The 21,723-nt window shown below is 41.5% G+C and overlaps 1 protein-coding gene across 1 annotated transcript in view; it reads left to right on the forward strand.

Annotated features, from left to right (window-relative positions):
* Positions 1-21,723, forward strand: part of ICE2 (interactor of little elongation complex ELL subunit 2) — a 63,474-nt gene that overhangs the window by 23,938 nt on the left and 17,813 nt on the right. Inside the window, exons 7-11 of the mRNA XM_090029399.1 lie at positions 151-310; positions 6,470-6,654; positions 7,103-8,072; positions 13,485-13,663; positions 16,988-17,117. Coding sequence (XP_089885525.1) covers positions 151-310; positions 6,470-6,654; positions 7,103-8,072; positions 13,485-13,663; positions 16,988-17,117 — 1,624 coding nt within the window. The remainder of the gene's footprint in view (positions 1-150; positions 311-6,469; positions 6,655-7,102; positions 8,073-13,484; positions 13,664-16,987; positions 17,118-21,723) is intronic.

Below are 21,723 nucleotides of genomic sequence, written 5' to 3' on the forward strand. Positions count from 1 at the left end.
ACAAGATGTGTGCTGTGTGTTTAGGTTTCAGAAAATACATACAGGGTTCGCCTAGCTTTTCTTTTTAAATCTCACCCTGATGTTATGTCTGAATATTGTAGGAAGTATGTGGTAACTTTTAATTTCATTTGTTCATTTCTTTCTTTTTAGGATATTAGTTCAGATCCTAATGCAGAAAAACTTGCTTTGAAATATCATCCTCAAGTAGTTTTAAGTAGTCGATCATTGTTTACTTTGCTGAATAATCATGGACTGAACTACAAGGAACAGTGGGAAATTCCAGTTTCTGTTCAAATGATTCCTGTTGAAGGTGTGGTATATTTTCATACCAACTTAATGATGTCCAAGGTCACCTAACTTGATTTACATTTTCATAACCCCTTTCCAGGTGAAAGAGCGGAGAATTTGAAAATCCAGTCTAAATCTGTGGGGGCCAGCATTTTTGCCAGTCGTGCCCCAAATTAAGCCCTGAGTATCACTCCAGTCTCCTTCCCCTACCCAATCTGCAGTCCTGCCCTGTGCTCCCTGCATGAACTGCTGCTCTGTTTTTTGCTTCCTACCCTGGTTGCCACTGTACTGCTTGGCCCTTTCCTGATCTGTCATGTGCCACACACAGGGATGGTCCATGCCACTTTTGGGACATGTCACAGGTTGTCTATCCCTGCTCTTAATAATCAGTTCACCAGCTGAGTAAATATACATGTATTTCCTTCAATAATCCTTTTGAAATCTCAGATAAAATAGTACGTGTATCTGTCTTGGTTGTTAATATATTACTGAAGATAAGTGAGCGCCAACTTTTTTGCAGGTGTGTCACAAGTTAGCCTTTCCTCATCAAGTGTCACTGTGATCCCTTTCCCTTTCTTGATCTACTGCTCTGGCTTCTGTTCCTTGCCCTCTGCTCCCTGTTTGATTTGCTGCACAGAGAGCCTGCCTGTGCCACTTGTGGCTCAAACGAAAGTTTGCTCATCCCTGACTTAAATAATGTGTTTGTACCTTATAGCTAATGCAGGGTGTTAAGTCTTTTTAATTGTCTCAGGTGTAACTTCTCCAAAACCACACTAAAAAGTAACCCTTCCAGTCAGATAACCTCAGAATTTGTGTAAATTGCAATTTTTATAAGGTTTCTTAATGATGGAGTGGTAATGATGCAGTCAGAGTGTTCTGAAAGCCTATTTATGAAGTTTTTATGGTTTTTGTCAATTAAGGATAACACAGATTAACAAATAACAAAAAGGTGCTTGTTTTATGGTGTAATGGTAGAGATAGGGTGGTTATTTTAAGCAGCTTCATTAGAGAGCTGTGACTCTTTTCCTCAGGTATATCAAACCTGGTCTGTTTAAACACAGGGAAGAGAAGGGAAGTATAAAGGTACAATCTAATAGCTGGGTGAGATTTTCTTCTCTTTCCGGGGCCAGTAGATCCCCTTTCAGGACAAATAGGCATAAGTCAAGGCTAGGTACAGACTTTCATTTTCTATCAGAATTGCCATTCTCCTGGTAGAAACTGAAGGTGTACAGATGGTCAAGTTTTTTTTTTTTCTTTTCCCAAAGCAAAAATGTCTGCTTCAGGAGAAAAATAACCTGGAAATAGCCAGGGTTAAGTTAACTTGTTCCTGAGAGAGTATTCCCTAGGAGACTGAACATCTATACGCTTTCCCTCAGTTTATCCCATTCTGGGGTCTGGGAGGAAGGCCCCTGGTCTTCTGGAGACCAGGGTGATCCCTCTCTTGAGAAGGAAAGGCAAAAGCTATCCCCCAGTCCCATAGACTGGAAGGTGAGGGGAGCAGCAGCTATCACTCCCTGCCTTTTCCCCAGGTTGGGTAATCCTTGCTTTCAAGAAAAGATGGGGGGAGAACAGAAGGGTTGCCAGCTCTTGTCAGCTTCCTGTCTCCCAGCTGAGCAGCAGGGCAGCTATTTTAAAGGCCAGTGGCTCATAGCAGGGCTCAAGGACCGCATTTCCAGGTGCTGGTTTTTAAATTGCTGCCTCACCATTCAGTTGGGTGGCAAAGAGGAAAGGGAAGCCAGGCTAGGGGAAGCCTCCTCCGCATGTTCAGTTCCTGCCCGTCTGGATTTTAAACTGCCATTCAGTTGAGCAGCAGGGTGAAAGGGGAGCTGGGTGTGCAGACGCCCAGTTCCTGGTTCCTCTGGCTTCCCTTTGCTGCCTGCTCTGCTCAGTATCCTTGCCAGCCACCACAGGGGAGAAGGCAGTCTGTCAATTATTGGGATTTCCCTCAGGGCAGGGGTAGCCCAGGGATCAACCCTCCAGTGCTCCCTAGTTGGAGAGCTTCCCTGTGGAGTTTTTCAGTTATGGGGCTGGAGGAATATCTATACAATCCAGCTCCCAGGCTGTTTTTCTAACAGAGAAACTTATTTTGGTAGAAATTAACTTCTGCATGCAGGCCAAGTCTGCAATCTAGATTCAGATGGTAAAATCCAAGAAATGCAATGGGAGTTTTCACTTTTGTTGTTCAGAACTAGGATTATAAAATAAAGGAAAGAAAAGGATAAATGGAAAACAAAAACAAGCAAGCAGAAAAAGAGAGAAAAAGCAAAAGCCCTTTTTTGTTGCTTCCCCGATGGAAAAATACTAGGTTGTTCAGAAGCATCTTTCAAGACTTTACAATTAGCTTTTCTGATGCCAACAAAAAAAATACACAATGCTCGAGCAAATTAAAAATAAATTAAGAAGAGTCCACTTAGATTAGGGGGGCAATGATTTGGGCCTGAGGGCTACATGGGGAGTTTTGATGAGTTGTCATGGGCAGCACCCCCTCTGCTGAAACAGCTCACCAAAACTCCCTTTGGAGCTGTGGGCAGGTGGGGAGCAGTGTCCAGGAATGGGAGGGGTGAGCAAAATTGGGATCACATGCCTCTGCCCTCTGGGGGTGGGGTGGGGGGGTGCAGTTGGGGGTTGCCTGGGACCTAGATCCCAGGAGCCTGCTGTGGGTGAGGTGGGGCAGGGGGCACACACAGCAGAGCTCACCTGGGCAGTAGGGTCTGCGCTGCCCCTGCAGCGGTCCACACTGGGGTGAGCCCCACCTGCTTGTGCTGGGGCAGCCAATGCCTCACTCCCACCAGTGCCTGTGGCCCAGTCAGGTGCTGCTCTGTTCCCCCACCTCCAGGGGCAGCTCCTGTTCCTTATCTTGCCCCTGCTGTGCCGCACTGCACTGCTCCAGGCGAGCAGCTTCAGCTGGGCTCCTGCCCCTGTGCGCAGGGCTCCGGCTCCAAGCTGAAGCTGAAGCCTTGTGTGCTGAGGCAGGAGCTGCCTGGCTGAAGCTGCTCGCCTGCCTACCCAAAACAGCATGGCATGGCAAGGGCTGCTTCCAGCCGGCTGTTCCTGGTATGGCTGCCACACTGTGCCTCACTGGTCGCAGCAGGTGTGTCCCAGTTCTTGGGAAGGTGGCCAGGAGCCCCACACACTGGCTTAATTTGCTCAAGCCAGAGCCATGTGCAGTAGGTAGGAGCCACCCAGCTGCAGCTGCTCACCTGGGGCAGCACACCACAGAAGGGCCAAGATCAGGAGTAGGAGCTGCCACTAGAGGCAGAGGTTGCAGAGCAGTGCCTGGTTTGGGCACCAGTGGGAGCCAGGCGCAGGCTACCCCTGTAGGAGTGAGCGGGGTATGGCCCCCTGTTGAGTGCTGCAGGGGCAGCCTCAAGCCAGATGTGCTATTAACTGTGACTAATTTTTTTTTTAATCACGCATCTAATTGTGATAAAAAATTTTAATCGCTTGACAGCCCTTAAATAAAATTAAGATATAATAGATGTTTGACTTTTAGCATGTGATTTTTGGGGTGCTTTTTTTTTCTGGTTCCAAGATAGCAACTCCCTCCTCCCCCCTCCCCACAGGAGTAATTTTGGGGGCAAGGGGAGGAACTTTCTGGTGGCAAAGGTCAGGGGTTAAGGGCAGGACTTGTGGTCCTAAGATGGCAACCAGGGGCAGGGGACCTGTCAAGGGGTGGAGCTGCCTTTGCAGCCCTCAGCAGCTCACCAAAATTAAGTGGCCCCCTAGCCAAAATAATTGACCACCCCTGTACTAAGACTTTACAAAATTTCTTACTTAGATTTTCTTTTCTTTTTTCTTTTTTTGTTTTCAACATGTTTGATCATTTTCAAAAGTGACAACCATGTTGGGGATTCCTTGATATACCCAGAGATACCACAAGCAGAAATTGAGTTTAAAAAAGAAGTAGTGTGATCTCGTATCACCATTCAGAATATTTAGACTTCCTCTCATCATTCAGAGTATTTTATCTATATTAGGTAAGTTTCTGTAGAAATGTAGCTATCATACAACAGAGCTAATTCTGTAAAAAAACCAAAACAAGAACAGTTTGAATGTTTAACAGATCTCTGGTCAGACCTTTCTGACCAAGGTGGTTTTTTTACACCTGTAGTCCAGTGGAGCCACTAGGCCAGACACCAACAGCAGAATTTTAGTTACAGAGCACTTATCACCTCTAACTGTACTGATGTTGGCTGTGAGGTGGTTTCCTCTTCCATCAGGGCCCGACTGTTGCCTTGTATCACTTTGTTAATGTGGTTCGTAATCTATATATTTTGGGTTTTTCTTTCATGTACCTAAAAAATAATTTAAATAAATAAATAAACCCCAAAACATGAAAATTCAGCTTTTTTTATTTTGGTGTCTCATGAATAAATAGCTATTTAATATGCAGTTATGTCATTTCTGCTCAAATATTACTCTTTTTAAATTTAAAAAATGAATTGTATTGATGTAGTTAGATTCTTATTAACACAGCTCATAAATTTATAAGGAAAAAAGTCAGTTTGCTACAATGATCTGGAAATAGGCAACGAAGCTAAATATTAAAAGAAAAATGTCTAATTTTACTGCGGTTATCACAAAAAGTAAACTTTTAAAAACACTTGTGATAGTTTGTCCTTTATTGTCAAGGAGAGAAACTGATAGCAAAGTCATCTGATAGTTTTCTAGACCATGTTCCACCTCATTACTGAGAATAGTAACAATCTCTAGAGATATTGCAATTAACATTGAGTTTGGACCCACAGTTAGTTATTCTGAATAACATCTTTGCGATAAGATGCCCTTCCGCTTTTTAAAATTGTGAGCTCTTCTCTTTGAGAAGTAAGTAAATGTGTCCTTTGCAGCTGTTATGAAATATAGTATGACAGGAATGGTATCAAAGAATCGATTTTTGTAAAAAGAAAGAAGTCCTTTTAAGCTTTAGAAAAACACTGTGGTTTTCCAAAATGCATTAGCAAGAATTTCCTGGAATTGAAGAAGCTATATTTATTTTAATAATATGAAATAAATACTGCATAATGGTGAAACAAACTCCTTCTAGTAGGGGGGAAAAGTACAGTTTAGCCTAAACTGATCAAATCATCAACACTTTTTTTTTGGGCAGCAGCACCCTGATGGGAGCATCCATATAGGTTTCCTCATTTGTTTTTAATATATCAGTTATCTTGTTGTTGTTGTTGTATATTTTCCCTAAGTTTGTAGCAATATTGTCTTGAGATTGGTGCTGGATTGTGAAGTACTTCAGCAATGGCTAACCTTGAGATTTTCAAACAAGGAAGGGGTTAGCAAAAGGAAATTGAGAGGGAGTAATTAAAAATACCTGCAAATTTCAAGTATTTACAGATGTAACATAATTATCTATTGTTATATGTTATATATTTTAATTCATACCTAGTTGATAATTTTGTTTTAGTCTGCAGAACTATAAATTAATACTTTGACTTAAATAGGTCTCATAGTATGTTGGAGTATTTGTCTGCATGGGAATTAAATTCCCAAATGCACTTTTCTGTTTAAAATTCAGTTTTACTAAAACTTACTCTGTAAAAGTAGTATAGTTGGATTATGCATTCATTGTATTTCACTGACTTTTCTGTAAAATGGGAAGGGCATGTCTAGATAATGTCAGCCCCACAAATGCAAACCTATTAAGGCTAATGGTTGTCACATGGAAGACTTGGGGCAGCACAGCCGAACATAGCTGTGGATATAATTTAAGTTGCAAAGTTTCCTCTTATGGCAATAAGACATGAAATGTAAAGAGCCAGACTAGACTCTGAGCCTAATTTCACTTCTTGGAGCCAGTGTTGTATAGGGAGCTCTTTCTGTTTTTAATGCAAACTAATTAAATTTGATATGTGAGCTATTGTGAACATAGAACCCCAAGATGATAATTTTGCAAATTCACTGTTTAGACCTGCTTTTGAGTGGTATGTGAAACTGAGATAAACTGTTAATGTTGTGTATTGCTGCAATGGGACCATCATAACTTTCACTATTGTTAGATGCATTTTCCTCATAGGCTAGTGATAGAGAACGCTGATGCAATCATTTCTGTTGCAGCTATAAAATTGTTTTGAACACATGTAGAAGTGAGGGAAGATGTATAATAATAACATTATCTGATGATCTTTTTTTTTTTCCTTGTATTGGCTACTTACTCTTTCATTTGTAATAGGTGGCAAACCAGTCAAAGTGGTTTATGTTGACTCGCCTCTTCCAAAAAAAGAGATGACAGTGAGAGAGAAGAACAAAATGTTTCATGAAATTACTCTGGACTTTCTGGTGTCCAAAAAATCATACGCTCCAATGTCCATGATGTTGTTGGATAAGCCGGTTGAGGAAAACATGTTTCAGTGGAATGTATGTAGCTTCATCTGTGTTATAAGCATATGTTAGCTTACTTTCCTCGATGTACTTGATCTATGGTAATAATGGAAAACCTAGTTTTCTCCCCCAGTTGCTGTTTTCTGGACTGTTTTAAATAGGGATCTAGTTTCTTTAAATGCTTCTGTCATATATTCTTTGATTTATTTACACAGGTGACTTTGTTACACCATTTTTTTTACCCTTCCTAGTTTTTAGAAGGTTCTGACTCTTAGCTGAAGAGAGATTTCACAATAAATAACTGAAGAGATATCTCGCAACAAGTTCATAATTTAAAATTATGTATAAATAATCTTTCACATGTTTAAATAATGCCTAGATGGAAAAACATTTTGTGCATCTCTCTTGTTGGATTTAGCACTCTGCTTTATTTTGTGATTTATATATTTTATTACTGATGGGGTTTTTTCTCTTCCATTTGAAGATGTCTTCTGATACTTGTGAGGTTAGAAACATTCAAACTTCAAACCAAATCGATCTGGACTTTGACAATGATTTTACAGAACTGGAAACTTTTGGAGCAACATCTAAGCCCTTGAAGACATCCAAAGCAGAAAATATTCATAGTAAATCTGTTGATCCAGGAAAGATTCTGTCAGAAAAGCTGAAAATAGAAAAGCAGTTGGTAAGCAAGGTTGCTGAAGTGGGAAGAAGCAAAATTTATGAGCAGGAATTTTCAGAAAGTGGCAATTTACAGAATCCTAATGAGGCACAGCTTCCAGCATGTGACACCACCTGCTCAGATTCTGAAAACAGTACTTTATATAAAGGCTTAGATTTGGATAAAATTGAGTTGCATAATAAGCAACATGGTGTAACCACAGAAGTAGTAGTGGACAGTGATACAAAATTAAATTCCTTGCCTAAACCTGATACTTTCAAGAGAGACCCGGAACCTGCAGAAGCAAATGAAACTCTTGTTTCTTGTTGTGGTAGTGACTCGGATGAAGAACGTTTGATTATTGATGTGGAAAGTAAAAATCTTGATCATTGCAAAGCAGCTGTGCTCTGTTCTAATACAAATCCTGTAGCAGATAGGCCCAAATCATCTTCTCCGATGCAGCCTCCACCAACAAGCACTGCTAATTCTTCAGAGTCCCTGGATCTGGGGAAAAACACCCCCAAGAAACCTTCAAAAAAGCTGTCGAAAGAATTTGATCCCGTTGGACAGATTTTAAAAATGCAAACTGAACTTCTCAAGCCTCCTTCTCCAAAAGCTCAGGAGCAGCTGCCAGTCAGCATTGATAAAAGTTCTAATCCTACAGCAAACCACATACCACCACCTTTGAAACCATTTGTATTCTCCAGCATGGAGTCTGAGCAGAGCACTACTGCAAATGCAGGCAGCTTGCCTAAGCTTACGTGGACTTCACATTTTCAGGGAGCTTGGAAGGGTAAGAATCTGGTTGGGAAGTCAGCTTGGAAGTAAGGAGCAAGTGTTTTAAGAAAAAGCAGCCACAGCAATTGAATTTGGCTCTGTTGAAAACACTAGGAGGAACCAAAGTGTTAATGTTTGGGAGGTGGGCTTTTATATGTGAGGAAAAAATGAAAATCTGTCTAGTTGCATGTGTTGCATAGAAAATGCTTGTAGCATTATTGATACTTGTGGGGAAAATATACAAGAAATATCAGTTGGTTTTTATTTTACTATTGGGAAAACAAACATTTCACTGCCCAACCTTTTGGGGCAAGACATTTTTTCTTTATGCATCAGGCCACAAAGGAGACTTGGGACTCTTAAGTATTGGGTATTATGAATTTGGGTCCAGGAAAAGTCTGCATTACGTAATTTTTATAAAGATAAATGTTTGGGTTTTTTATAACTATGCTAAATAAACAAGGGCTCAGTTCTCTTTTACATAATTGAAAATCAGTCATCTGATTTTTCTATTTGTATTCTTATGTTTAAAGCAAAATAGGTACAAATGCCTTGTTTTCTGCTTAGCTGTTTTCCCACAGAATTTCAATTTGCGATCTCAGAATCCTGAAAAACCCTTTCCAATTTGGAATGAAACGTGTTAAGTTTAGAAATGCTAAGGAACAGAACATAAGAGATTAGTTGATTTGAAGTACCTGAAATATTTTACTTTAAAATCTTGAAAAGAAATTATACCCATTCAGTCCTGGCTCCCATGGTCTCTAGACTTATTATTGCTGTAGTCAGTAGGAGCAAGAATTCCCCAAGAACCACAGCTGAGCCAAGAGCCTCACAGCTTAAGAAGCAGGACTCTCAGCTCTTTGGCAGGGTCATTTAGAACTTCTGAGAGCCCAGTTCTTTCTGCTTTCTACTTGGCTCTCATCCACAGGGTTCTCAGGTCTGACTCCTGGGCAGATGTTACTGGGTTTAATGTTGATCAGCTGGATTTAATGTTGATCACTACATAGATAGTGGTGTTTCATTTTAATCATGGAAAAATGTGGATTTTGGATTTTTTTTTTTTTTTTAATCTGAAAATTTGGATGTGTTGGTTTTTTTTATCAGAGAAAACCAGGATCCCTGCAGATAAGTTTCTGTGAAACATCTTGTTCCTAAAGAATGAGCATTTGAAATGAAAACATGTTTTAGTGGGAATTTTCCAGCCGGAGCTACTTCTTTTGCTAATTAGGAAGAGTCTGGGTTTTTTTGTATTGGATATAATTGAAGGATAGTATTAGTTGTTCATGGTCTATTCAGAGAGTAGACCATGATGGTCTGTGGCCTTTGAGCCAGTCTTTTTAGAGGTTGATTTTGAGCCTTCCTATTGTAACTCCTTTCTATTTTAGTAAGTGTGGTGGACTAAGTGAAAATTAGTTTATCTCAGTAGTGTTGGCAATAGTATAGGGACAGAAATCTGGGTAAAACATGTAGTTAAACAGACACAGACTTCAAAATTTGTTGCCTTGTGTTTTTTATTTAATATATCTTATTTACTTGAATATAAGATGGGCTATTTTCCCCTAATCAGCATGGGGAGGGGGAAGCCCCTTGTCATCTTACATTTGCATACAGGGAAACTGAATTAAATATATTCCTATCTTTTGAACTGCTGCTAAACTCAGTGTGTGCTCAGTAATGGAAACCAACTGTGAACCTGACTAAATGCAGCCAGCACAAGCATGACTGTAAAACACATGGTCCATATGTGGCCAACATGCTGGGAACCTATCACAAGGATAGGTTAGTGCAGGGGTGGGCAAAATATGGCCTGTGAACCAGATCTGACCAGCCAACTGATTGTATCTGGCCCAGGGAAGCCACAAAGTTATGGGATCTGGCCCATGGGGAACCAACAGTTCTGACTGCTGGGTCATGTTGGGCATGTCCTGGCCCCTTCCACGGCTTGTACCATCTCCCACCCTGTATGCTGGAAGCAGCGCTAGGTGGGTGCTGGCTTCAGTTTTGGATATGGCTGGCAGGTTTTTGGTGGGGATTGGGGTGTCTGCCCAGGTCTGCAGCTGATGCTGCTGCATCAATGTGTGGCTGCAGTCCTGGGCAGTCACCCCAATCCCCAGTGGGAACTTCCCAGCAGTGTCCCCAGCTGATTCTGTCCCCCTCCCTCCCCCCCCCCCCCCCCCCCCCCAAACACTGCTTGCTGCACACGGGGCAGAAGCTGGTATAAGCTGCAGAAGGGGCCGAACATTGTGGATCAGCTGTAGCTGCAGGGACGGTTCAAGGGTCGGAAGGGGGGGGAAAGAGAGAGGTGGTGTGCTACAGCTGCAGGGACTGTTCAGAAGGGGAGGAGAGAGAGAAATGAGAGCATGCTGTAACTGCGGGGATAGTTCTGGCTGAGGCTCAAGGCAAAGCCGTGATCCACTCCCTGCACACCTCTGCGCAGAGAACCAGCACCTGTTGTGGGCAGGGAATGTGTGTGTGGGCAAGGAATCATGGCTCAGAATCATCCTCAGCCAGGATGAGACCACGGCTGGGATCCAGGGGAACAGCATCTGGGACTGGAACAGGTGGGCAGGGCCAGACTTGGGATTGTGGGGCCCTGACCCCACACTGTCACTGCACTGTGATCCTGGCCCTGCCTGCCCATTCCCAAATGCCACTTCCCCAAATCCCAGCCTTGGCCCCACCCCAACTGAGCGCAGAGCAGAGCCACAATCCATAGCCTGCATGTTCCTGCAGCGGGCACTGGCTCTGCAGGGAGGGGCATGCAGGAAGCAAATTGCATCTCTAGCCCCAGGTCCTGGCCTTATGCCATCACTGCCCCACAATCCTGGGGTCTGCATGGATACCAACCGGGATCTGCCTGGGCAGGGCATGGGGCCAGGCGGACAGGGTGGGTCCACTTAAGGTGTTTTGGTGAGCTGTTGTGGGACAGGGGGTGTTAACCTGCCCTGTGACGGCTTACCAGACTCCTTATGTGGCCAATAGACTCAAATAATTACCCTTCCTTGGGTTAGTGGAACCCATATGAATAAGACATATTGTAGTGCCCATTGAGTGCACTCCCTCAGCATCGACACGTTTTTCAAGGCATGGTGAGTCACTACATTGCATGCATTTTGACTATGTCACTCCCACAGCTGAGCTGTGCTTTTCTTTCCCATTTCCAGTTATTCCTGATTTTTCACCAGCCTTAAATGTCTGGGTAACATCACCTAGTGGGCCCCAAACAGTTCATCTGGCATCCCTCTGTCACCCCCTCTCTCAGGCTGTCACACATGATTAGCGTGGCCTCAGCCTCCATGGGGTGGAGCTGGACCAGATTGCCCCATTTTTTTGGAGGATTCTAGGACTCATAACAAGAACACCTGATTCCAGTCTTCATGATTGAGGGGCTAATTAGCACATGGATCCTTTGTGGGGTTATCAGGAGTACATGCACATACTGAGCAGTACTGAGCTGTGGAGTCGTCATGGCTTGAAATGCTGTTGACTCTACTGGGGCCCAGCCCAGTGAATTATATGGTAAATCATGAACTTTGTTCCTTTGAACTAATAACATGCATATTTTGTACTCTAAGTTCGTACAGAAATGCTGCTCAAAAGTGTGTTTATGGAGTTACCTATATTAAAATTTGCAGCAGTTTCAGAAAAGGCAAAATGCATCAGTTCTGGATGAACTAAATTGATGGGTACTATATGCAAATTACTACAGCTATTTTTAGTTCAAGATCATTTTTTTTTCAAATTTGTTCCTCACTTCTACGTGCTCAGGGAGGGCAAGGTCCAACAGTACGGAGGAGGGAAGGGGCTGCAGAAGGAAGAAGCTGTGGGGGACAGAGGGCAAACGGTGCTACCAGACCCTCTAGATTTATTTTCTCTGTTGTAGCATTTTGAGGTTGACAAATTCAAGACAAAAATGTCCAATGATGTAGATTTTATACCTGGAAATTATATCAAATGGGTAATTTTTCCATGTGTAGAATCTAATTATTGGGGGAACATCTTATAATTATGGGTTTTCTTATATTTGAGTAAATATGGTACTCTAATTTTTTCTGAAATTCTCAGTGTTCTATGCGTTTCGTTGAATTCATCAGAATTGTCGCATATAGGTGTTTGTGCTTACCCCAAATTGAGAGAGGTAAGTAAGCTTACTTTCCTAGTATATTGATCCTCACATAGCCAAGTATGGAATTCAGGTGTTGGACCCTTGTGATCTGATATCCTGTTGCAAATCATTATTGCTGGAAAATCCAAAGTAATTATTCTGCTCCTTGAAAGACTAGCAGTCTTAAGGTGTTCAGCAGACCATCTGAAACTGAAAAACATTCAGCAAGCGTCTAGGTGTTAGTTTCTCTTTTTGGCAGTGGACCAGAAGCAGGGTCCCAAATTTATTAATACACAGTTGTTTTTAGTTATGTGGTTGATTTCAAAATACCTCTCTTTGGTTGTATATATGGAGTGACATGTTGGCCTGGTTAAAATGTATTTAATGTTTTGTCACAATAAAGTGTGCTTCCTTTTAAAGCTGGCACACATTTCCAGCTTTTTTATCTATTACACTTTATTCAGTTAAGTGATGAATAACTAATCCCAGATATGTTCATTATCTTTTTTTTGTTTTTGTTTTTGACATCCATTAATTCAACATCTAATTAGGGTATCCTGAGGTTTCTGAACACTGAACAGGTTGGAATCCTTTTTAATAAAGGTTCTCTGAAATATCTAAGTGTCAGTTCATATTGAAGCTGATGGTCTGGATCTGCCAGTTCAAGCCATGCCATGCTTTGTACTTGGCAAACTGGGTTGATGCCTTCATAACAGTCCTGGGCCAAGTCAGCATCAAGCTCTAGCACATGAGCAGCAACTCTCAAAGACACTTTAAGCAGAATATTGGGGCTCCTTATGCTGCCGTTTACTGTGCTAATTATCTGGCATAAGTGCACGAGAATTTCAGCAGTTGAAACTTCAAATTTTAGTTTAACTATGATCAGCTGATCAGTATTAAATCCAGTAACCTCTTGTCATATGCAAAGCATCTTATAGAACTATTTATTTATTTATTTCAGTACCCAGAGAGCACAGAAATCTCAACTTTGAAACATAAGAATTGTAGTAGTCAGAGAAAGCACATGGCAAGGGACTGTATGTCACGCGCATGCATCTCTGGAGACACAATAGCAGTTAATCTAGGAGCCCTGCCCTGAGGGGTATCAGCTGCTGAAAAATCACTGTTGTTGTGTTTGAAACTATGGAAAAGCATGTTCTTTTGATTTTGTATGTGCGCCCTAAAATAGCATGCAGTTTTACTCATTTCAGTTTTTTATTTCAGATAAGTTCAGTTTAGAACAAACTAGTGTTGAGGGAGAGACTGTAATTGTTCTCGTGAAAGCTGTGCAAACCTTTCGTTTTCTGGTATTTTTCTCCAAAGGAATGCTTCCAGCTGAACTTCAGATGCTTGCTGAAGACCCTTCAGAATACACGGCTCCTCAGGATGGGAATCTTGTATATAAATTATTCAGCTTAGATGACCTACTGTTACTTGTGCGTTCCAGTGTACAGAATGCAGAGATTTGGCCACGGTCCCATAAAAATCAGCGCATCAAAAAGGTAAAAATAGTTTTCATAACATCTTTTTCACCTGTACGCGTGACTGAAACTTTTCATTTATTAATGCCCACCTAAAATGAACTGAATGTTTCTAGAGTTAAAAGAAGGAAGTTAATGGTGTTAGCCCAAGTGTTTATTACACTGACTTCATTATATTTGAGTCATTCTTGTATACGAGTGTTAGTTTATTTTCAGAGCTCTAAAGTTTGTAACTCGGAGCAAGTGTTTTGTAGGAATAGAAGCAAGGATTACTTGTTATTTTTTTGTAGATAAATGCACATGGGTCTGATCCTATACTCTTTATTGTACCATTTGGGATTTCCTGCAGTGGGAATTTGACTCAGTAATGTATCCAGATTGATGTTCCATTTGATATTTATAAGTTCTTTTTTCAGAAAAACCAGTGCATGCAGGTGATTTTATTTATTTGAAATTCAAGGCAATGGGAGTGTTCACAAAGTGATGTGTTCTTGAAGGTTGGTAGGATCTGACCTAACTGTGATCTTCTTCATAAACACAAGTGCTCCCATTTGTTATTCATGTAATCTATCTGTTGGTGGTGTTTTTGATTTCCATGTCAAGAGTACTCCTGTTGTTTCCTATGTATAAAGCTTAAGGTCTTTATAGTTTTTATTGATGTTAGGCAAACAGCATTTTTTTGGATACTGTTTTGTGTGATGCACTTGCCTATTAGTTTGACTCCTGAAATTTGAGGCAAGTGCATCAAACAAAATAGCATCCAAAAATGTTGTTTCCCTAGCATCAATAAAAACTAAAGAAAGGAGGAAGCAGCATGCTTTAAATTTTGGGCTCCATCTCATACATATGGATCTGTGAAACTTGTAACAAGCTGGGCATCTGTACACGTTCATCACTTTTGGTAATGCAGATTAAATTTGAGGTACTAGCAAAAGGCACATTAGCCTATTTTAATGCACATTAGCAAAAGAGCACAGTGTTTTTGTGACACTTTGACGTGCAGTAAAATAGGCTAATGTGTAGACATGCCCACTGTGTCGCTCTCAAATTGGGCTTGTCAGCCACAAACAGATTCACCAGGCATCTGACTGGGATGCCTACATATACACCAATATCCAGAGGATCAACATTTATCTGCTATTGTTTGGCTTTGAAACTTTAACATTCTTTTCATTTTCCAAAACATAATTTCCTAGCTTTATTCGTGTGTCTTTTTTTTTAAACAAACTGCATTTTTAATAGAAAAAATAGAAATAGAAAAATAGAATATTTCCCACTATCCATTCTTTGGAATAGCTGAAACTTTTTTCTGGGAACATCCATAGAATTCAGGCTGTGACTGAGAGTCTCAAGATGGCAAGTGTTAGGCAACCTTAATTATCGCTGCTAACTGTACCTATAATTATTGCATTAGATGCTCTTCGGTTATGTGTGATAAAATTGGAGTGGTGGCCTCAGTAAATACATCTTCCTATGTAGAGGCATGCTTTCTTCCCCAGCAGATGAAACGCATAACAGACCTAGCAGCCAATAAACATAGGCATTTGTACAGCTAGTAGTAAGTAGGAGCTGAAGGTTGTCTTGCGTGATTTCAGTGTGGTACTTGATAGTGTTATAGCTTGATAGTGTTATAGCTGACATTGAATCAAATGAAGTGGGGAAGTCTATGTGGAGTTTTCTTCATGTTAATTTCACAATTTTCTTACTGCTTTTTCTTCTGTTCTTGGACAGTCAAAGACAGAAGTAGCCATGATGGTTTGGGAGGAGTGTGAATAGTCAAAAACTGTTACAGTATTTTGACTGGATGGGACAATGGGATAATAGCACTTAAAAGGAGGGATAGTAGGAGTATTTTAGTTTCAGGTGGGATAATATAGTGTATTCCAAGTGATCTTTACATTTCCTGAAGGATCACAGCTCCTTTTCCTTCAACTGAGAACGCATTTATGAAATTTGTTTCAGTACATTTTTGCTTTTGAGAACAAAAGTTTGTCTTTTCTGGGTGGGAACTTCTACTATTCCTGGTTAGCTTTTGCCCAGCTGGGAATTCAGAGTTTACTCTTAAATTATCAGAAATTGCTGTCTTTTGTGAAAATCCACTGCATCATTTGATAATTGTGGCCCATCAACTCATGCGATATATGAAGCAATTTCTGAACAGTCATACATTCAGAGATAACATTGTCCACTCTGTATTGTCGCAGAATTACATTTCCATTATGGTTTAATTTATGCTTGTAAATGTTGAGAGACAGCTAGTTAGTGTGTAACTCAAAGTCTTCACTGGTAGAGGTTTTAATACCTACCCAACAGAAGGAGAGTGTATGGCCATGTCCAGATGTGCAGGGGTGTGTACTTGCAGTGGCAAAAATTGTAGCGGCACAAATTTGTGCTGCCACTCACGTCCCTACACGTGCTTTGGTGAGGGACAGATTGTCCCACTTTGGACAAACTGCCCTTTCATGTTCCCTGTGTGCGGTTTGTGGCACCGGAAAGAGGCTTGCTGTGCCACAGACCACCCGTGCCTGCATGTCTGGACACAACCTATGTGTTTGATTGTTGGGTTTAAACGCTTGCATTTAATTCCAGATTTTCAGTTATTAAAAATGTTATTATTTTCTGCTAACATTCAAGAAATCTTTTGGGAGAAAACTGCATGCAGTTTAAAAGCAAAACGTGGTGGATCTTTTCAGACTTAAAAGTTCAGGTTTCTTGCCTTTTCAGGTCTTTTGGGGTTTCTCATTTCTGGCATAATCGTAAACAATAAGTTCTGTTACATGCAAATAATTGTACTTTTGTCTACTGAATTGTAATACTACTTCTTCCAAACTCTAATTGTAAATGAATTTCAGGGTGGGGAGTAAAAGGAAAGCTGAAACTCTGTGTTTAGTGGTAAAATGCAGATGCTATTTTAGGATTTTAAACAGGATTTTAATATGAATTGTGAGGGAAGAAAGGGTTTCCTTTATTATAGGCTAACTCAGAAAAGGGATAATTGCCCTTTTTTTCTAATTAAAATTCCTAGAGAGGGCAGCATAGCATAGAGAAATGAAGTGCAAAATAATGTATACCCAAGTAGAAATTGTTACATTTTCTCGTGTTAAATCTTGTCTAAGTGAAAATGTAGGGGGGAAAGGAGGAAAATGCACCTTTCCTTAAATTTACTCTGCGTGGGTTTTTTTTTATGTAAAATGTTCTGTTACAGTACTATCTATGTTGTTATTTGTGTTGCTTCCTAAATCATGCCTGGAAGCCTGTGACGATTATTAATACAAAAAAAGTTGGTTGTTATAATTGCTTGTAAATTTGTTGATGGCCGCTTGACAAATATTTCTACTCTCACAGCGTATTCCTGTTCACATATTGCCAAAACTAGAATATCAACCCTATTTGGGGCTGGAAGCTCTCACAGAAAGTGAAATATGTCAGATGTGGACAGAGAACCTGTTGCATTCTAAATGTTCTTTTTATGTAGGTAAGTTTTTTGTATCTTTTTGTCCAGTTATCCATCAGCAGCTGGAATATCTTCTCTTTAACAGTTAATCACTAACTGGTATTTTTCTTCATGGCTAGTTACTACCTTGGTTCTTTTAACCCACCTACACATGCACTTTTTTTCTTAATTTGCTCCTTGGTTAGTCATCATTTTCCTTTTTAGGTAACTATTTTATTTTAAGTTGCTCCAGAAATAGTAAAGAGCAGCAGTTACTTGTGTTGGTCTGTAAGGTGCCATCCTACCCTCCCTCCTGTGCAACTACATTTAACTCAGTGGGGGAGGTATAAGCTTCTGTAGGCAACAATTTACTTTGTTTATAGCATCTGATGAAGTCGGTTGTTATCTATGAAAGCTCATACCACCCTGAACGATTTAGTCTCCAAGGTGCCACTTTTCTCAGAAATAGGAGAGTTGGATATTTACAGTTTTGCTGCAGGATCCCACAACAGAGGCTCTGAATTCAGGTAGCCATGGGGTTACAGGGAAGGTCCATTCATAGATTAGGAATTGGCTTAAAAATAGAAAACCAAGGCGAACTGTGAGGAAATAGAGAAGGACCTGGTATAATTGAGCGTATAAGTAAATGACATGGAATTCAATGTAGGTAAATGTAAAGTACTGCATGTGGGCAAAATAACCCAAACTGTACCTGCACGATGATGGGCTTTGCATGAGGTTTTAACATACAGGAAAGAGATCTGAGAATCATTGTGGATAGTTTGCTAAAAACATCAGCTCAGTGCACAGCAGATATCAGAAAGTTAGGAATTATTAAGAATGAAATCTTAAACAAAATGTAATTATTGCCCTTTTTATGAAACCATGGTACATCTACATCCTGAATATTGTGCCAGTTTTGGTCCCTACACCTCAAAACGGATATAGAAGAACTAGAAGGTACAGAAGAGAGTAGCAAAGATGACTGGTAGTATGGAGGGGCTTTCATACAAGGAGAGACTAAGCCTAGTTGGTTTTGAAAAAAGACACTTGAGGAGGGACATGGTAAGGATTTACAAAATACTAAATGGTGAAGAGAAAGAAAATAAGGATTTATTATTTACTGTCTCTTACAATACAAGAACTAAGGGTCATAAAATGAAACTAGTAGGTAGTGAATATAAAACTGTTTTTCACATAGTGTGTAATTAAAGTATGGAACTCATTGCCATCAGATGTTGTAGAAGCTGATAGTCTAGCCATATTCAAAAAGGGATTGGATAAATTCTTGAAGGAAAGGGGTATCAGTAGCTATTGAGCATGGGAGTTTCATAGTTGGTAGGGTCGGAAGGGACCTGAGCAGATCATCAAGTCCGACCCCCTGCCATGGAGTTAAGGGTACAGCCTCTGAATGAGAATTTCCTAGACTGTAAATGGAGGAAGCTGCAAGTAGGAGAGGAACAGTGGAAAAAGCCCTGGACATACCTTGTTCACTCTCTCTTTCAGCATCCACTTTCTGCATCTGTGTGACTCAAGATACCGGACAAGGTGGATCCATGGCAGGGGTGGGCAAAATGCAGTCTGCGGGCCAGATGTGACCCACCAGGCCATTCTATCTGGCCTGCAGGCCCCTTAAAAAATTTAGAAAATGAATATCTGCCCCTGGCTGCCTGTTATGCGGCCCTCGATGGCTTGCCAAAACTCAGTAAATCACCCTCCGCCCAAAATAATTGCCCACTCCTGATATGGTCTGACCCATTAAATGGCACTTTATTTTCTTGCTACCTAGTCCAAATCAGAAAAGGATGTTATCTAGTAATGCTTATTTTATCTGGAGACGTATTCAGTTTCTTGTCAAGGACAAATACCAGGTAAGCAGGGGTGCACCAATTAAAGATTTTTTGGGCCAGTACTGATGGCTGATTTATTAATAAGCCATATCTACTGGTCCAGTTGCTGATATGCAACCTGGCAGCTTGGAGAGTAGTCTCTGACTGCTAAGTCTGTGGAGGAAAAGGGGCATGGGGGGAGGCAGATTGAGGCCCCTGAAGTGAGGCAGGGGCAGGCATTGCCCAGGCAGGGTGGGGCACGGGAGGGAGTTACAAGCAGCTTGTCCAGGGAGGCAGGGTGTGACTCCCACCACTGGTACACCCCAGGAGAGGCACAGAGGGGCATGTGCAGGGCAGGCAGCAATGGCACTGGGAGTGGGAGCTACAGGGTGGACTACAGCCATCCCAAAATTTCGTGTAGCTTTCCTCTGCCAGTACCTCCACCATCCACCTCTTGCACAGCCCTGGCCCAACCCCCCTGCCAAGAATAGCCTGACACAGGTCCATGAGGCATGTACCCCACTGTGGCTCCCCCAGGGTGCACTAGTGGTGGCACCAACTTTCCCATGCCCTCAGACGAGCTGTTTGCTGCTCCATCCCACACCCTGCCCCAGCTGGGTAGTGCCTATGTTTGCCCCAGCTCCACTCCCTCCCTCATCCTGGGGGCTCCTCGATCTGCTCCCCGTTTTTCCCCACAGACTTACCAGCTGGACCATGCTCTCCAAGCTGCCAGGTTGTGTGCATGCACACAGCATTTGTCAACAACGTTATCAGCCAAAAAAACCCAATTGTCGATAATGTTGATTTTGCTTTTATTGGTGCCAAGTCAATATGAACCAATGTATCAGTGCACCTCTACTGGTAAGATTTAAATGCTTATTTTTCAGAGATCACTAATTTTAGTGAGTTCATTTATGAAAGCTGGAATTCAATTTTTGGCAACTTCAATTTGCAAGTGAATCCGAGAAGGGATTCTTCTCTATTTGGTACTTGTGAGACCTCGGATGGAGTATTATGTCAAGTTTTGGGCCCTGCACTTAAAGCAGGATGTATACAATTCAGAAGGGCTCTAGTGGAAAACAACAAAAATGATTAGAGGCCTAGGAAACAGATTCTGAAAGAACTACGACTGTTTAGTCTGAAGAAGAGAAGATTTTGAGGGGAGTGGGAGGGTTTGGTAATTCTTCATGAAAGAGTAGACAAATCCCTTAACAGTAATGGAAGTGTAGATTAGGGATTAGGAAGAACTTGTTAACTATGAGCATGGTCAAGCATTAGGACAGACTACCTAGAAAAGTTTTGGAATCTCCATCCCTGGAAGTTTTCAAGAGTAAGTTGACTGAATGCTTAACTAGGATGATTGAGTCATGGATGCGCATGCCTTGAGCAGGGAACTGAATTAGATGACCTTGGGAGGTCCCTACCATCCCTACTTTCTTTTGATCCTCATCTTCATCAATAGGTTGAATACACACTGTATAAGATATAGGCTGTATCATCTGTACAGGGTACAGAATGTCTAAGATACAGAAATAAAAGACAAAAAAGAGAGCAAGCCAAAACAGTTTATAAAAGCTTAAACATTCCTGCTTATGCTTTCTTTCATGTGAATAGGAATGTTCTTTAAGAAGCAGTTTTCCCTTTAACCTTAGCTGTTTCAAAAATATTTTGGTTCACATATAAGTTTCCTGTAACAAAATTTAGAAGCAAAAAAGCATAATTACAACAGACAAAGAATCTTGTTTTCCTGACTTTTTTAAAATTAGTTTTAGTCCCACTTTATGGATGTACCTTATGTGCAAAAGATTCCATATAACTTTAAACAGGTACTAGAACTAGAAATCTCAGAAATTCAAGGAACTGGGAAAACAATTTTATAGTTTTGGGTTTTTTTGCTATATCCTGTACAAACATGTTGTGACTCTACTATAACTGCGCTGGTCCGGTCCTGCAGAGAGCAAACCAGGAAAGCCAAGGCTGCAACTGAACTCCAACTAGCTTTGAGCATCAAGAACAATAAAAAGTCCTTTTTCAGATATGTGGGGAGCCGGAGGAAAAGCAAGGACAACATTGGACTCCTGCTGAACCAGATCGGGCAACTGGCAACTGACACCCAGGAAAAAGCCAACCTATTAAATGGGTACTTTGCATCAGTCTTTCATCAGTCCCATGGGACGCCCCTGCCCGCTATGGGACAGGGAGGTGCAGGTGAGGGAGATCTCCTGCCCTCCATAAATGCCGACTTCATGAAGGAACACCTTGAGAGGCTGGATACCTTCAAGTCGGCCAGCCCTGACAGCCTACTCCCCAGGGTACTCAAGGAGCTGGCTAGCATCATAGCCCAACCCTGGCACGGATATTTGGACCTCCTAGTGCTCTGGTGTGGTGCCTGAAGACTGGAAGAAGGCCAATGTGGTGCCTGTCTTCAAGAAAGGGAGGAAAGTGGATCTGACTAACTATAGGCCCATCAGCCTGACTTCTGTCCAGGGGAAGATGTTAGAAAAGTTTATTAAAGAGGCCATCCTAAATGGACTGGCCAACGCCAACATCCTGAGGGATAGCCAGCACGGGTTTATTGCACGTAGGTCTTGCTTGACCAATCTCATTTCCTTCTATGACCAAGTGACCTATCACCTGGACAAGGGAGAAGAGATTGACGTCATATATCTTGACTTCAAAAAAGCCTTCGATCTCATGTCCCATGATCACCTCTTGGCAAAACTGGCCAATTCTGGCCTTGGGTCCAGCACGATCCGCTGGCTGGGAAACTGGCTCCGTGGTCGGACCCAGAGGATGGTAATTGATGGAAGTCAATCGTC

This window comes from Crocodylus siamensis, chromosome 15, assembly GCF_052110815.1.
Source record: "Crocodylus siamensis isolate JL-2025a chromosome 15, ASM5211081v1, whole genome shotgun sequence".
In the NCBI taxonomy this organism is placed as follows: domain Eukaryota; kingdom Metazoa; phylum Chordata; order Crocodylia; family Crocodylidae; genus Crocodylus; species Crocodylus siamensis.